Genomic DNA, 18,439 nt, shown 5'->3' on the forward strand with positions numbered 1-18,439 from the left:
AGCGAAGTAATAGATTTTGTATCAATCTACAAAATACATCAATCAAAAGAAGTAACAGATGCGACAATATTTATTATGTTCTTTCAGTCGGTGTAAGATTAATTTAAAAAGAAGTTATGACCGAAACGGAAGATTTACAACGATTTTTTCAATAAAAAGGAAGTTTAAAGTGATCTAAGTCACGACAGTGGAACTATTCTATTTGACATAAGCAAAATTCTACTCTACTCAGTGTACTCATGGACTATTTTCTGGAAAACATTTTCCCATATTTTCCTAGTTTTCCAACAAATTTTCTATTTGAAAAATGTGTAAAACTTAAGAAAACTTGAGAAAAAATTGTTTTCCCAAAAATAGTTCATGACTCTATTATGCACTCATGCTTGGTGCTTTGTACAATTTGTTTTGCGGTATAGTATCTGGAGCGTAACTGCATACATTGATACCATTTTGCGAAAGTGACAGGGTCAATACGGGGGTTTATATTAGGTTTGAATTAAGATTTTTTGTGTGTGTTGAAAGGATTGCAATTTATATACATACACTTATGAATAACGTAGGGGTCCAATATTGAATGAAATTCTAATTTATTCATCAAAAACAAAAACAAAATCAATATATTACATAAAGAAGTTAAAACAATAAAAGAATTATTCATGTTTCCCTTCCATTTCGATTGTTTCTACGAAGCCAAAAAAGTTTTCTCATCTCCCGTTACCAATTCTGAAATTTGTAGCAAAATTATACAGTCCATAAATATTGTTTATTTTCCCTAAAATTTCGAATCAAAATACAATTCGTTAATGTAAATTGTTCAAAGTTTTTTTCAAAAGAGTTGAAAAGAACCATTCCGCGGCAGCATCTGTTTTCATATCCGTCTCATAATTCAAAGTAGTACAATGTTACACGCTCTCCGGCAATTCTCAACGAAACATTGGCAATTCGGCGCGCACAGTCTAATTTGGTGTGATAGATTAAAACGTGATCTCCATTCATTTGTAAAATTAGAAAAAAATATTAGAAATCCGAAGAATGGTTGATATTCTTTAAAATTAAATTTACTTCGCAGCAAACAAGTGGACTAAAAAAGAGTAAAGAAAGGCACTGACTTGAACTGCTTCAATTACATTTCATTTGTAAACAAATTTAAAATGGTGGGTGCGACGAATTTATTTTTGGGCTCGAATTCAACGGGCGAAAAGACAACAAATCTTTTAATTAAGTTAAACAAAAAGAAAGTAACCCTGAAATGGATATAGGCGATAGCCAAGACATGCGCCCTGCATACCTTTATTAAATATTCTGATATTTCTTCTTTGCTCGACTTTCCTTTCACCGATTCCAACCGCAACATCAATAAATATAATTACACACAAAAAAAATGGCTCAACGATAAACCCATTTCATTAAACATCTGCTGATAAGTTTGTCTGTAATCCTTTGTCGAATAAAAAAAAATTGTACCTCCAAAGATCCAAATCAAAATCGAATCAATCCTTTTTTTGCCAAATTATAAATCCATATCATTGTAATGAGAAAATGTACAAAAACATGGATTTACAAGGGTGGTCCATGGTATATACATTACACCACACAATAATATGTTGACACACAATAAATGTTTCTTCGTCTTTTTAGTAAATAAATTGCCCATTTTCTGCAATCTCTTACTATTGTTGTTAAATTTGTTGAGCAAATCACATCCATTCATTGAGTCTTTTTCTTTTATTTATTTCGTGTAGATTTTACTTTAAGTAAAAGACTTCATACATTTCGTTTAATACAGTTAGGTAGCCAAAAAGAATATAAGTAACCTACACCTTGTTGTGCTGTTCATTTATTTGTAGTAAAAAGGACAAATTGATAGCTTTAATCCTTTTATATTCATATTCCTCAGAAGAAGCCGCCCTAAGTGCATGAATGTGTGATTCTCGTTCTGTATATTGAGCAAAAAAAAAGCAACCGAATGACCTCAATAAAGATTAAAAAGATGAAAATGACATTTTTACAATTTTATTGAGTCCATGAGAAAATTATGTTACCTATACCCATACCTGCAGTCGAATGATAAAAGAGATTATAATTTTTCCTGATTTTATTTGCTGTTCATTGTTGCAGGTTTGGTTCAAGAATCGTCGAGCCAAATTTCGTAAACAGAAACGGGAAGAACAAGAACGTGTCCGAAAATTGCACGAGGAACACAATGGCATCTCGTTGAAATGCGGACCAGATGCGGATTTATCAACGCCAATGTCAGTGAATTCGGTTCTGCACTCATACAGCGATGCCGAAGATTCGTCCGATTTGGAAGTGGCATAAGTGGCAGAATTATATTTTTTTTTCTATTTTTTTTTTTTGGTATTTTCATGTCGTAAAAAAGTGGAACATCCGAGTCTTTCAAATTCGATCAGTGGACAATAGATATCTTATTATATTTGATGTGCGTTTGAGACGGAGATATATTTTTCGCCTTGTCTAGTCCTGTTTTTGTGAAAGTAATAATTCCAATGAAAAAAATGAAATGAACAAGAAAAAAGAAAATTCGATGAAGAAGTGAGGAAGAGATTAAATTTCAATCAAAAATATTTTTTAAATTTTGAAAACGAAAAAACAGTGCGCAGTGATAATTAAGTTAAAAGAAGAAAAAAAAAATTGAATTTCGTTAACTATTTTTTTGTTTAAAAGAAAAATGATGCAGACGACGATTGATGATGGAGTAATAATGATGAGTAATGAATTATAATGTTGTTTAAACCTTTATCTACGTAAATATCATAGTAAGTACACCGTAATCCAAAAAATTTATTAGGAAAAAAGTATAAGGAAAGATTAGATTTAATGAATTTATTGAATGTAAACAAAAACACAAAAATAAAATGAAATTGTAACCGATTCAAATACCGATGTTTTTTATAAGTATGTGAAAAGTGACGTGACGGTCATCATATCATCTGATCACCTGTTAGACTGCATAGTCTGTTACTTCTTTTCATCGACGCAAATTCTATTACTTCACTTGTTTTAGTTTTACAAATTTGAAAATAATACCAGGAATACCATTGATTATTGTAGACGTAACTGTCGATAGCAGATGAGATTTAAAAGTTGTTTGAAAATTTATCTTTTTCAAATTTATCGGCAATCGAACAAAGTGAAGTTATTCTTGAATTTTGAACTTATCAGAGAATTGAGAAGAAAAGTTATCTCGGTTCGTTTAGGACAAAACTGATTCACTTCATGTTATACTCTTCAATTAGTATATAGAATAGAAACGGACAAGGTAGGTTTTGTCCCAAAAGCACCGATAGGTTTTGCCCCAAACGTACCAATAGGTTTTGTCCCAAACGCACCGATAGGTTTTGTCCCAAACGCACCGATAGGTTTTGTCCCAAACGCACTGAGGGAAAAACAAGAAGCCAATAGGTACATGGTGCTATGGCCAATAAATATTGTTTTTATTTTCTGTCCCATGCGAAAGTTGACCATTACGTGGCCGTTTGCCGCCTGCACAAGAATAATTTAAGAATAATTTTGGTTCATTTTGCGTTAATTCCAATGTGATTATCAAATATCGCATGGGGCAGACAAAAAACCAGAATACATTGGATCGATAACAATCTTGTGTTTTTGAGGAAATCGCTCTGCAAAGGCAGTTACCGAAGTTTGTTGCTCTGAAGACACACTTAAAGTTTGTTTTTATCACAAAATTGTTGTCGAATGTACCAGTACCTGATTCGATGTTGTCTACTCTTAAGTTTTTGTGAGCATCTTCTATACACTGCAAACTTTATAGTAAATGGAAGTATTTAAATAGATTCTCTGAACAAATTTTGAGGGGTGAGAACAAAGTTTTTCTTGATAAGTTTCTTGTTTGGCTTATAGGACCTTCTCTGAGAATATCTCGATTTTTTCTCGTTAGTCTGTGAGTAAAGTTTGGAAAAAGAATGTCTGTTGCAGACTGCATTTCATTCTTCTTCGATTGGAACAAAGTTTTTTTTAAATTGGTTCAGAGTTACTATTGTTATCGGCCATTGAAAAACTCCCAGAACATTAGATCGATTTCATCTGTAAATCAGACCTCATGAATTCGCAGACCTCATGAATTCGCAGACCTCATGAATTCGCAGACCTCATGAATTCGATTCTTCAATGAAGAAACCAAAAATTTTGAGAATTGGCCCTGCACTACCTAAGTTGTCGTCTCATGAAGAAAACAGGCAAAAAAATTTTTGGGAACAGCTCCGAGACTTTTTGTCCGATATTGTCCAACTACGAGCCTGATCCCGAAAATGTAGTTCTTCGTCGATTAAAACCAAAAGTTCCAAAATTGGTTCCGGATTTCTCAAGTTACTTTGCCATTAAAAAAGCACGACCTTGACCTGATGAATTATGTTCCTCGTTGATTGAAACCAAATTTTTGAAAATTAGTTGAGAATCAATCAAGTTATCGTCAACCTGTTACACGCAGCAATCATATGATCAGTAGGGTGTAGCGTTTTGACGAAAGTATTTTGTTTTTTAGGCCCTGCGGGCAGGTTCGATGCAGAATGGGCCCCTGATTACGAAGATACAAAAAAAGTTGTTTTTTAAGTTCGAAGCTCCCATGCGCACCTCTTAAAATCGACTTTTTGGTCCCAAAGCCATAGCGAGATCAATTCTGCCGGCTGTGTAGAAAAGAATTTGTTAAGTGTATATGATAGTTACTCGTAGAGACCGTGGCTTCAATTTGGCATACTTTTGAATAAAAAACAATCGAATCACAGATGAAAAATTGCAAAAAATGCTCCCGACCCGACCATGACTTTTTCAGAAATTTTTTGGATTTTGAAATCTGTGACTGGAAAGCAAAATAGTCGTGTCGTAGCTCATTGATCTTCTAGTGTAGAAAATATTTTTTTAATTTTTCACAGAATTTGTGTTCTTTTTGTGTTTGTGCTCTTTAAATTCGCTCTAAAATCAGCTACGATACGACTATATTGCTTTGCAGTCACAAATTTTAGAAAGCTTTAAATCCAAAAAATTTCTGAAAAATTCATGGTCACTTTTTGTAATTTTTCACCGGTGAGGTAATTTCTTTTTACATTTTAAAGTATGCCAAATTGAAGCTCTCTACGAGTAATTATCACATACACTTAACAAATTTTTTCCACACAGCCGGCATAACTGATCTCACTACGGCTTTGGGACCGAAAAGTCGGTTTTAAGAGGTGCGTATGGGAGATTCGAACTTCTATTTTTTTTCGTGATCAGTGGTCTATTTTGTTTCGAACCTACCCGCAGACCTTTAAAAACAAAATACTTTCGTCAAAACAAGCTACTACCTAATTGACCAGTCTATTACTTCCATCGATGAAAGTATTTTTAATCGGCTGATTTCAAATCTTGTACTTCAATTTTTTAAACATTTATTTTACTATATAACTATATGACCATATTACCCAGAGCGTGTCATTATATTTGTTGTCGTTATCGATAACAGATGAAAAGCCCAAAATGAGTCATACAATATAACAGGTTTCATATGTTTCAAAAAATCCGTCATGAACGCAAGACCAATTTTCTGACGTAAAAACGTTAACTTACAAAGAACGCTGAAAAAACGAGTTGCAGAGTTGCATTCGAGAATAAAAAAAGAGTTGCACGGAAAAGAAATAAATTCTAATGTTTGTCAGGCCGTCAGGCGACTATCTGAACTGACCCTCAAACAGTTAACAACGTAACAATTTAATATAATCTTTGATCAAATCAACACACTTCAAGAAAAAGTGCTTCGAAAAAGCATTTTCCATTTTTCTTACAGTGCCAAAATGTGTATGATACTGCCCAGTTTCAGTACTTTATTTAGAGAAGTACTTATGCTTGAAGTGCTTTGATCATAATTTCCTAGCAGACTTTGATCCGTTCTTAACATTTTTGGAAGAAAACGATTTACATACGAGTTGCAATAGAGTTGCGAAAGAAAAAAGTTGAACAGAAAAAGAATTGCAAGGAGTTGCACGTTAAAAAAGAGTTTCAAATCGAGTGGTTTGCTATCGCATAAAAATTAAGGTGGTTGTATGACAACCGTTATTCTGATCTAAAGAAAATTGTCTACGGGCTTGGATCGGCGTTTTCGCAATCTTTAAATCAGAACCACTTCTTTCTGAAATTGAGTAATGTGTTACCTTGTTAGAATGACTACAGCACAGCTCTGCTTGTGAAGCAAAGCTATGCTATTGTCGTTACGAAGACTCTATTTTAAAAGTTAATTTTTTTTGTCCTTTCTAAGTGAGGTAAGGCTTAACGAGCAGTGAAGTTTTATTAGAAGGGTAAAGTCGTATTGCATATTTCTATATATAAAGTGTTCCTCAATAGTTCCTCAAATGCACGGTGAGTCAGAATTTCGGATACGAAAGTAGGCATTACCAAGTTAAATCGTATTTTTCGATTGTGATGCTCCACCCTAAATTCTAGCATCATTATGCAGTCCCATTTGTATGATACGACCATACCATTCTAATTCACTTTCACTGGTCACTGGTTCCATTTAAAAATTTGGTTTTACATTAGAATGCGCGAAAACCTCATCGGAGGGTAAAAACTTTTAAAGAAATTCAATGAATCAAACCCACACGTTTCTCTTTTCGTTCGTATTTCTTGATACAGCGTGTGTAGTAGTCAACAAATCATATACTCTCTATAGGGACTCTGGCATATAAAATCGAAAATGTTGTAAAAGAAATCCTCCACTCCCACTCTGACAGTTACGTAATTCATGAATGCTCCTATATTATCCAATTTTCGTCCGTGAAACCTTAGACAATAAACGTATAGGTCATGCTGTTACCAGAATGGTTGTGGCGTTTGTTTGCCTGTATGACAACAATTACTTATTAAAATTTAGTTGATTGTTGATTGAAAAACAAAGCGATTACTGATAGCGAGACACACAAACTCCATTCGGTCATTTCTTCGGCTTACGTTATTACCAATTTACCAATTTAATCCTTTTCAAATAATCACAATACAAACTTTTAGCAAACATGATATACGTTAGTGCTTTTGTTTTACATAGAACGCTTTGTGTATTCAAAGTATATTGTGCGTAAGCAGCACACCTTGAGGTGTTTTCATACATTACCTGCAATACAAAACACTATTCCATTGGACTCAGATAATTATAGAGTTATTTGTTCGTACACACTAATCTGAACTTATGCGGATTCTACCTTTTCCATTCAGGTGTTTGTTTGATCATGTTACCATTATACAATTATTGTTTGTTGTGTTTATGCTACCTACAAGCTTTGTGAGACGGATTGTTTTGTATGAATCAGTGAAGCAGAGAGACTGGTTAATTGTTTATTAATCAATAACTAATGAATGTAAGTACGAGGATGTGAAATAATGTAAGAGGGACAATTATGTAAGTGATTACTCCTGATATCATCACAACAAATGGGACAACGAATCCAATTTTTTCAAGAGAATTATTTTTTTTGCTAAAAATTTGGTAGAACATTTTTAATGTCTTTAACTTAACGAGAAACGTTTCACTAGCTATATGTTTGCGGAGATGGCATTTTTTTAACCGCCTGAAATATTATTAGCTGTTAGTTCTTTTGATTTTTGATCGCAGTATTTTCGACAGATTCCAACAAACTCTTTCACTCCATTAGTTCTAACATTAATTTTGCTAAAGCACTGATAAGGCTGATACACACAACCATTCTCAGATTAAATTAAATATTCAGTTTACATCCACGTTGGTACATGCACCCTACTCTGCAAAAAAAGGCTTCGGTCATGCCAGAGTAAAGTTTATTTGACCAGTATTATTATCGGGTCTATTACTTCTATCGATCAGAGTATTTTTAATCGGTTGATTTCAAATCTTTTAGGGTGGTTGTTACCGATGTTGCCCTAATTGATATATTTGATTCTAAATTATTTTTAATTACAACTTTTGTGTGCTCGAACACGAAAACCCAATTGTCGGACACTTTGAAATAAAAGTCGTGTTTGAGTGAAAATTACATAAAATTGAACATTTACAATTCATAAAAACGATAGCACAGTGCAATAAAAATAATTTACATGCTACGTGCGTTAAAAACCGTACTTTTCATGTTTAAAGCACTAATTTCGACGCCCTTATCATGTAAAATCCGTTACATAGCTCGGGATAAAAATGACAAATCTCGTTTTCGGCTTCGCCTCGGATCAACAAAATTCACACGAAAACTCTACTTTTCATCTTTTTATCCCTTGTTATCTAAAATACTATTAAAACTAGAAAATCCGATATGTTTTGATCACTTTTCATACTAATTTTCCTAACATAACTTTTTGCCCTGTGTGGTGATGTTGTTTCATTAATTAAACAAAGAAAATATGTCTAGTGAATCGACAACTACGATGAACCGATAGTAATTACTGCAAATTATTTTTCAAAAATACAATTGCTAAAAGTTTCCTATGTGCAGAATGGGCACCAGCTGGTGTACAAACAAAAACACTTTGTATTGTAAACAATTCAAAGACAACCTACACATAGTGCATTTCTACGTTAACGTCATCTAAACATATTGTTAAGAATGTGTTTTGTTGATTGCTTATCATACAATAAGTGTGTGTTAGTAGATTCAGCTGGTGATATTCAGCTAGTGCTCATTCTGCACATTGGAAACTTTTAACAATTGTACCAAACCACAATAATTTCTTTTCATTTTGAAGTTAATTTAATTCAACTGTCGAACTGTCCGAGCACTGGTACGTGTCCGAGGATTAGTACAACCACCTTCAATGTTTTAACATGCATTTTACTATATAAGTGACCATATTACCCAGAGCTTGTCATTATTTTTGTCGTCGTTATCGATAACAGATGGATAGCCGTTTGTGACAGGCTATATCGACGTTTGTATATCGATTGTCGATGTTTTTGTTTACTCGCTGCATCCAACGTAAGGCATCAGAATCCCATGATATCTGGTGGATCCGGGATCGATTAGAGAAGTCAGAAAAAGTTACGAAAGGTCGAAGTTGTGGTAAAGCTTTTTGAAGTAGTTTCCCCCTCGAACCATATATCCAAAGTTGATATATGTTATTTGAAATTGAAGTATGTTGAACAGATTTGAATAAATTCTCGTTGTACGTTGCACACGATAACAAATCTCATAGTGTGTGAAATGAAGATAAATTATAAATTTGAGTCCGAAATCCAGCGCGTAATTTTTTTGGGAACTGATACGAACTTTTGTGTTGATTTTCAAAAGCCATGAATAAACAATTGCAAGTCTTATAAGCTTTCAAAACGGCTAGTTATCTGTTGCCAACAGCTATGACAAAAATAAGCGATTAACTCCAATTGACGTTCTTTTTATGCCTATAATGTGTGTTATAACAAATGAAGTAAAAGATCTGAGATCGCAGAAGCTGTCAAACAATGTACTATTTGATATAAACATAGATTAAGGAATTTGTTTATGTATTGCCCGTTGACAAATGGATCGCCACCGGTTTCTGGTGGGCTTTGTTTTTTGTTTTTTGCACGTTGTTACACGTTATTGACAATTTCAAGATATTTTAATCAAGGTTCTGAAAGAAGAGGTTAAGACCCTTTAGAGTTGATCACGAAGGCGGTGTGATCAAAATTTTCCTGTAGCGCCAACAAGGTTCGGAAAATTTTCTATGACGATTTCAACTTAACAAAAAAACATTTTGTTTTCAAGTTGACTTTTCAAACAATATACATGTCTGAGTTGTCAAGATTTGTGTTTCACCCGCCTTCGTAAGTGTCTGAAACTGTTCTTTCAGAACCTTGATTTTAATTGGGAGTACGCTGATCCCTTGGTGGGCAATGTGGGCAACGTAGAGAAACTTAATTTCAAAACCCATCAAAAACCCGTGCTTACATCTTCATAAAAACACTCTGTCAATGTCAGTGTCCAGTTTCAATACCTTATTTAGACTCATACTTGAAACGCGTTGCTGTTGCTGTAAAATCGACCAGTTACTGTGGTTAATTTTATTTTAAGGACATACTGAATTGAGTAAAATTTTACAAGATTGTGTGACATCTGCTCGTTCATCTTTCCACCATTTTTGTTTTCTAATACGCACGGGTGCTCACTAATGTACATTTCTAACGACAAAATAATGTGATAAAGCGTTTTAAACTATAAAATTTATAAGCGCACATTTGAGCCATGTGATAAAACATTGAACAGGAAAAAAAAGCAAACACCACAAAATATATCATCTGCTTTCAGTTCAACAAATTTATACTTTGGAAACTTTTGTTCTGATTCCATTCATCGGAAAAATAAATTAGCAAATATTTGTTCACACAACTCAACTCGAAATCAAATGCATTTTCATTGAAGAAAAGGACTAAAGTCTTTCTCAACTCAATTATACATTATGTGGTTAGCTAAGTAAGGAAAGTTAGGGACCAAATCAAACAGTACACGATATATTATGAGACTTGAAACAGAATCATTCAATGCGATCGAGAGATATTTGCCATTCGTAAACAACAATGAGATACACACAATTAATGTTTTAGCACACAAAATGGGACATGGTCCTCAAGTAAATGGTTGATGGATGCCACCAAAGAATTTTTTTTTTTGAAAAAAAATAATAAAAAAATTTGTGACTCGGTTTAAATTCACGTTTAAGTCCTATGTTTACATGACACTTATGTTTGTAGAAACCGGAAAATATGATGTTTATCTTTTGTTATGCTACTGAATTTTGAGGAATTATGAACATGAAATGCAGACGAAAGAGAATGTAAAATATTTACTTAAATAAATTATGTTCATGGCCATGGATACAGCTACTAAATATTTTTATTAATCGTTTGAGTGACTGTTTCCTGAATCAACAATACAATTTTGAATCATATCTCTAAAAACTTCAAAGTCTGGAGTGGGATAATATGCATATATGATTATGTGAAACAGTCGAGGAACCGTTGAGTATGATCAACCGATCACGCAAGATGATCGAATGGAATTCCTATTGAAAATTTCACGCTGATTGGATATATTCCTACCGAATCTTAATCTCCGATATAAAGTGACATTCCAACATATATATATATATCGGTTGATGGTTACTTTCGTCAGCTGCTGTTTGGAAGGAACCATACATTTCGCATTGATATTTGTTTTAAAATATAAAAATTATAACAAACGTTTTACATTATTATTTCTTGTTAAACATAAAACGACTTAATCTTCTCCATATCACATGCGAAAAAAATTGTATTCACAATAAAATCCTAATCCCTACGTTTACAATGCCGTTCACAGGCACATAATGCCTGATATTATATTTATTCTTCTGCGTACTTAGCGTGTGTTATTTCTAACCATGTCATCAAAACGATCAAGCGTTTATTTAATCATTTATTCAACCGTAGATTAATTTGTGTTTCAGTTTTTTATTAGAGGGTAGGTTATATACAACATGTTGTGTTTCCATTTATCTCATAATGCAGCGTGATTGGTCTGTTTTAATCATACAATATTAAGTTGGTAGTTATTTTTGATGGCAAAAAACAGGAAGAAACCTAAAAGGCGGATAGTTTTCTGTTCTCTTTCACGTTACCACTTCTGGTAATTAATTTAAAGAAAGGCCAATTGGTATAAAATCGAGATTATATGTTGCGGTGCCTTGTTCGCAAGGATAATCTTTTATTTGAAATAAATGCGATTCGATTTCTGATGCGGTTCATTGTTCCTTTTAATTGGTTTGAAATTCCTTAATCGACATCGACGAAGTCCATTCGTGATTTAAAAGACTCTAATTTCGATGGACCGATTATGATGGTTCCTGTTGAATATCTATTTTTGGCATTGTTATTTTACACTTATTTTATTTTTATTTTTGTTGGCGCGCTGACAACACTGCAAACGTCAACAAGTGTTTTGTTTCTGTGTCTGAATTTAATTATACTTTTTGTAGTCAGAACTGACCAGAAAAACATTTCTGTTGACTAAATCTCAGTTATGAAGTGCCACGGTCGCCGGTAAAGTTGGAGTTCTCGTATAATCATCCAATAAACCAGCGTTTTCGTGCGGCTAATGATACGGTGCTCGTCATAACCTCACACTGTGTACGTGTATAAGCATACCAGTGAAAGACAGTGACAGCTGGATCCACCAGAAATTCACGACGAATATTTTGAGAACGTGTTTCAGTGAATTTTTGGACGCTGTAAGCGGAATTTCTTTGCGGAGAGACATTAGGAAGGCTTGTAGAGATTGGTACTCTTCTTAGTGGTGTGTCACTACCAGGACTCTTAGTTGCTTTGCCTCACTCGCCAGCTTTGTCCTTCGGCTGGTTTATGGTCTAAAAGTTTACTCAATGATGTGGCTAGGTCCTATTTTGCTTCTATATGAGTAAAATGATCCGGACTATTCATAGAGCTTAGGCTTTCGGGCTATAGAGTGGACAAGGTCGACGGATGGATTAGTGGTGTTATGCTGCTGAGAGATGCTAGTTTTTACCGGCTTTTATTTTGATTCCTCGCAGAGACAGCATACACTCAATCAGTGTACAGCTCTCTGAATTTATATCCGGGGAATGTACTCGATTTTGTGCAAAACTCTTTGCAAAGGGACGATATGGTCGCCGTGTCGGGTCGTTGTGCTATTCAGTAGTGTGTCATAATCTGGACAAGCTGTCATCTTACCTTTTACCGAAGGTCCTCTTCTCAAAGGTGGCTGGTTCGTCAGTCTAATTTGGAAGTAAGGGCTTTTGGGCTAAATAGTGGTAAAGTTTGGCGGTTGGCCATTTGGTGGCACACTATTGAGTGACGCTTCTGCCTGGCTCGGCTTTTATATTGGCTCACTGCAGAGAAAGCTTACGTTCGAACGGGCTAGTCTGATGAAATATGAGACTGGACCAGGTTAATATCGAGCGGAATGTAAATCACAGGCTTTGTCAATCTCAATGACAAGGACTGTGATTCGGGCGACAATGTTGCCTTACTTGCTTTCATTAGTGCAAGGCCTAAGGGGTGAGATGCAGCCGTCCTCCCAGTGGCTTTCTGACAATCACAATCTAATGAAGCGAGGTTGACGCCAGTCACTCTTTGCTTTCTGCCCTAGAGATTAGCTGATCATTTTGGTACCTAATCATAGGGATCAGTTTGCTCGCCTGGAGTGGCTCGTGTAGAGCGTAAGGTAATAGGTTGAGAAGGAGTTGAGGTCCTAAAAAGGGCTTCAAGATTTTAATGATGACAGGGTAGCACAAAGGATCCCATGATCTGTGTGCATTGATCAGAAATGATCACCCTAACTGATGAAATCTAGAAATCTATTTTACCTTCTGCATGCGAATCACTGTAACTGTGGTATAGTCATCGAATCTATTATATTTATTAATCAAAGAAAAATGTTTGATGCGAAATCTTGTACTTCTGTAGTTTTAAACATTCAATTTTTCTAGCCACCACCTATAACTCATCGATTACTTTCGCCGTCGTTATCGCTAGCAAATGACTAAAAAGTCTTCCACTTCTTTCTCAATCTGTTTCAATCATAGAAGAAAGACCAAATGGTCAGATAGATTGTATTGAATTGTTATTGAAGTGGGTATACGTGAACTACATATTGTGGACACCATATTGAACAATAAAGATCAATTGTCCTAAGATGCACAGTCTTGTATTGACGGAGACAATATGTAGTGAATTGCAATTCAGATTAAGATACGTAGTATGATCTATTACGGTTGGTTGGACTATTCACGGATTTTGTTATCAAAAATTATTTAAATTTTATTGCTTCCTCTACGGAATGTAGGCGGGCAAAACTTCGATTAAGTAATACTATCAAAGTAACATCCTGATACCGTCAGGGCTGAAACGAATTTAAATCAAGACTTCACGACACGATTTTAAATTTTTAAGCTCCACAAAAACGATAATCCAGTCAATCCATCTACGATTTTACCGGTTTTACATTAAAATTAAGAGATATATATATACCCACCCCATGTTCCATCTAATGGTGTACTAAGCAATGTATAAATTAATTCTCCCCACCACTAACAGTATGTGTATCATGTGAAATTTTCAAAAGAAAGGTTAGCGATTAGCATAATCCAGTTCCAATAGAGCTAACGCAAATAATACACAAAAACATAATCCGTTCAGCTGTTCCATATCATTGGTAATATTTCGATCCGTCCCAAATATATGCGATGAATGGAAACGAAAATTATTAATAATAAAATTAAATATTTTATGTATATAATAGTGCAATCGCTCGGAAACGGGCAAACATTATTGGATTGAGTCCATAGAATTTATCTAGGTATTTTAACGACACATAGATACATGGATTTTAGCTTGGTGTATGGTTTTTGTTATCTAAACGACATTCTTCAAATACTTAAATATTAAATGAATTCGTCCACTTTACATGAAGCCTTGCATCCCAATATGAAAGTCGTGCGAAATTTGTCTGCAATTCTGCTACATTTTGAACACATAAATCAAAAAACACTTGGGAAATTCAGAAAAATCCTCTAAGTAATTTTCACAATTTCTGGAAATCCTTTGACAACAAACTTTACTTTAATCTGTGTCGTTGGCATGCAAAATGTTAATCTTTACACATTTTCCTTTTGACACTCTCTTCCCTCTGGAACGCAAATAATTACCTAATTAAAAGTCCTTAGCCATCTCTATCCACACCAACACACCATGCCTCCGAACAGTCTGAAAAAGTATTTCCTGAGGCGGGATAAAACGATATGTTTTTGCGTCAATTTCAAAGTAGATATTGGGTATTTGAAAAAACAAATTACCAAATGACTTTAAATAAACATCCATAACGTGTACTCTGCGACAACAAATACGATAGTGGCAGATAACACCCTCCTATGTTATATGCAAATACGAGTATGTGTGCACAATTTGTGGTAATGTTGTCTCTTGCTATTTGGATCGAATTACTTAGACAAATATCAATTTAAATAGATGTGCCTTCATTGCGGTTTATGGGGCGTATTAAGCAGACACAACGTATAAAAAAATATGGCGACAATAAATTATTCCGTCGGTAGTAAGTGTATGTAGTAAACCATCGAACATGATTGTAGTAACGTAACGAGATTGATTTTGTTGATTTATTGATTATATACTTATATAGTAGAGAGTTGAGCCAAACATTACGTAAAAATACGCATTTTTTTGGGTAATTTTAAAATTGTCGTTCATAGTCCTCTGTGGCGATCCAAAACAAGTTGTATATTCCTTCACATATGCCGTCATATCAATGATAGAATGATTATCAAGTATATTACTTGATTTGATCTAAGTATTTTTCAACCGATCGATACAAAATCTATTACTTCATATGTTTTATCATGTATTTTGCTATTAAAAGACAACGTTATCTAAGGGTGATTGCTAATTTTTGTCGTCGATGGCGATTACAGATGTTTGCAACTGCTCTTTTATTCGCAATATTGTACTACAGGTTCAAATGATCCCCCTGCACGGCATTCACCTCAACCACCACACTCCCAATGAAATCGAAATTGAACAAACCACAAAATTCTCCATCTGGACACATCATAGTTTCGCTATTCTGTCAAACGACCAACACCAACTTGAACAAAATCCACAGAGTGGGAAAGTACCAAAATATGTTATCGTCGTCGCCCGTATGCATAACAACATTGAATATTGAATCGGTTTAAGTTGTTTTTTATGGTCTTGAGCTAAATTAAATTCGGATGGGATAAGTAGCCAGAATTCAATAATTTTAGGTCAATTTAAGGATTTTTCGGGATTTTAATAATAAAAACATAGGTTCTGCTACAGAGTTCAGAGAGCTGAAAATTCAACATCAAAAATGAGAAGTGACAAACTAACGAAGCGTCGAGTTATTACCAGTCACGGAACAGAGATTTTTGTTTCCATTTACTCAAATTCTGATGCGGACTAGATTTTGGTTCTTATTTATGTAAGATCGAATAATTTTATGAGAATGTTAATAATTCGCCAAGCTACTTAAGAATAAGTTTAATTATTCAAATAGTACAAAACGAAGGTTTTCGAATATTGCAAAATTAGACTAAACCTTAGCTTGAGCAATGTAATGCCATGGTTTTCGTTCATCCAAAATGATGCAAACCTAAATATGACAAATTGAGGTATTAGGGAAAAAATACAGAAAATTACAACAAAATCTATTACTTCATTAGTTTTAACATCAATTTTACGTTTTACGACGTCGTTGTCGATAATAGCTGTACACTAAGATAAATCTGCAAAATCAGATTCAATACAAAGTGCAATTCCAAATTTTTCGGTTTGCTTACATATTTCAATAAATACTCAAAGCCATGGACGGGATAGCTTCGCACTTTTGTAATAGAAATATTTACTTTTTACAAATAAAAGAAAATTTTGTATCTCGGTATCAATATCAGAATTATCTTGTTTATTTTTTGTATGGATAGGAAACATACAATGTACCACGAAATGCCTATATAATTGACCATTAAATTTGTTCATTGTTGGAATTCTATTGCTTCGTTCTGAACCACTAAGAATTCTTTTCAACAATGCCACATTTGATTCATGTGTCTTGTATTGCTCTTATTTATTTATTTTAGACATTTTTTTCTATGTTGTTGAAAAGGAAGATACAAACATTTTTGAAAGCCGCATAGGTATGTACCATTTCATTGCCTGTGTACACACTCCCTCATAATATTAGTTTTTTTTTTATTGGGCTTTGTCAAGAAAATGAAATTCTTTTCATCGGTTAAATACACGATTTTGTTACATTTTTGTGTAGTAACTGACAACTGATGTAAAGAAACTAAGTATTAGCAAATGCAGGAAGTGCAGGCAACAACTTGCAAAATATTTTGCGCACAATTAAGCTCAAAATATTATGCAAAATTTATAGATTACAACGAGAATTTCTTTAGACGAACATTATTTATATCTTGGGTTCTTTAGTAAAAATTAAGTCAACCAATCACGACTGATGCATTTCAACAATAAGACATTTTATAAACCTGGAAATTCAATTTGTAAATAATCTGCATTTTTGGTTGGATCGGACATAACACATGCAAATCAGTTTACTTCTTTCGTTTAACAGTCACTTTGCGAAAACTTCGACCAGATCATATGAAATTTGAAACCAAGGGGTCTCCGATCTTTATAAGTTTTATATCGTTCGAAAGCTTTCTCTAGACTGAGTAATTTGTAGAAGATTTTGATTCTTCAAAGACTTTTACCTTAGGTGTGGACTTCTGAGAAAAATGCAATTTTATTGCTGTCGAAGGCCAGATCTGCTGGAGCGACGCAAGTTTCACGGGGGTGTCATTTTTGTGCTTTTTTTCTCGAAAAAGTGATACTATTGCCTGACCACTAAACCTAAGTGATTTGTATATGGTTCTAAGCTAGGTGCTTAGTGATGACATCTCATACCATTAGTTTACGGGTATCCGGATTGCACCGTCGTACCAACCTCTTTGAAAATCGTCAATTTTTCCAGGTAAAATTGGTGCTGGAGCCACCATAGGATAGTATTTGACCATAATTTTACATTTATCTCCGATTAGTTGTAAGAAGAATATTGCCTGAATACACTTTCGCCCCGTTCGGTCTAGTGATTTTTTCTCAGAGGTCAGAGGTCACACATAAGGTCAGAGTGTTTACAAAAAATCTACAAATGTCTAACGAATCCATCCATAAAAAAAGCTATATTCGGAGACCCCTTGAATTTCAATTGGTCGACGTTTTCCCAAAGTGACTCTCAAAATGAGGCTCAACTTTACTTTAGGGGACAAGTTACGATCGGAATTTTTCTTGATCCTATAGGTCGAGTATGACCCACTGATAAAAGTTGCTTTCCGCGGCCTAATTCTTTCATTTATGACATCAGTGGGTCATACTCGATCTATTGGAACAAAAGAAATACCGATCGCGACTTGTCCCCTGAAGTAAAATTTTGCCACTCGCACACAACACGGCAACGGGAATGAATTACTAAAGTTAAAAAATCTAGATTTTCGTTTGTTTAAAAAAAATTTCTTGTGGAACCAATTACAAACCACATCAACTCCCAAATCAGAAAACTAGTCGAATTTCACTGTTCTCTCCCTGTAGCTATAGATTAGAGAACCCCTAATTGGTTTTGAAAGGTGTATGTTCGTAAGAGGTGTATATAACTAGAACTAACAATAATCATCTTCAAGCAAAAGTGGTACTCTTAAAGCAAAAGTGGTACTCTTAATAGGGTACTGAAACTTGACAATGCTCCATACAAAATTTTACACTGTAAAAAGAGTGTGGATAAAATTTCATACAAAATAGTACTCTATTTGGCAGCTGTCATTAATAGTACTTTTGCTTGAAGTGCGTTGTCTTGCGCCAAATCTGAGATGCCAAAAGTTTAGTTTCTAAATA

At 34.3% G+C, this 18,439-nt stretch overlaps 1 protein-coding gene and 1 long non-coding RNA gene across 3 annotated transcripts in view; one reads left to right on the forward strand and one right to left on the reverse strand.

The window, feature by feature from the left end:
• Positions 1-2,898, forward strand: part of LOC119066224 (homeobox protein goosecoid) — a 27,034-nt gene extending 24,136 nt beyond the window's left edge. The window contains exon 2 of one of the 2 annotated variants that reach the window (XR_005085718.1): positions 2,119-2,253. Coding sequence is in view for 1 of the 2 variants with exons in the window: in XM_037168547.1 (XP_037024442.1) it covers positions 2,119-2,319 (201 nt within the window). In the remaining variant the exon portion in view is untranslated. Of the gene's footprint in view, positions 1-2,118 lie in introns of both variants that reach the window. The other variant, XM_037168547.1, reaches the window with a different exon arrangement.
• LOC119066235 lies at positions 1,426-18,109 on the reverse strand. Its single transcript, XR_005085723.1, has 3 exons — positions 18,081-18,109; positions 17,260-17,265; positions 1,426-1,438 (listed from the first exon to the last, which is right to left on the reverse strand). It is a non-coding gene; the product is annotated as an uncharacterized LOC119066235 (long non-coding RNA).
• Positions 18,110-18,439: the final 330 nt, after the last annotated feature.

Source organism: Bradysia coprophila, chromosome IV (assembly GCF_014529535.1).
Source record: "Bradysia coprophila strain Holo2 chromosome IV, BU_Bcop_v1, whole genome shotgun sequence".
Classification (NCBI taxonomy): Eukaryota; Metazoa; Arthropoda; class Insecta; order Diptera; family Sciaridae; genus Bradysia; species Bradysia coprophila.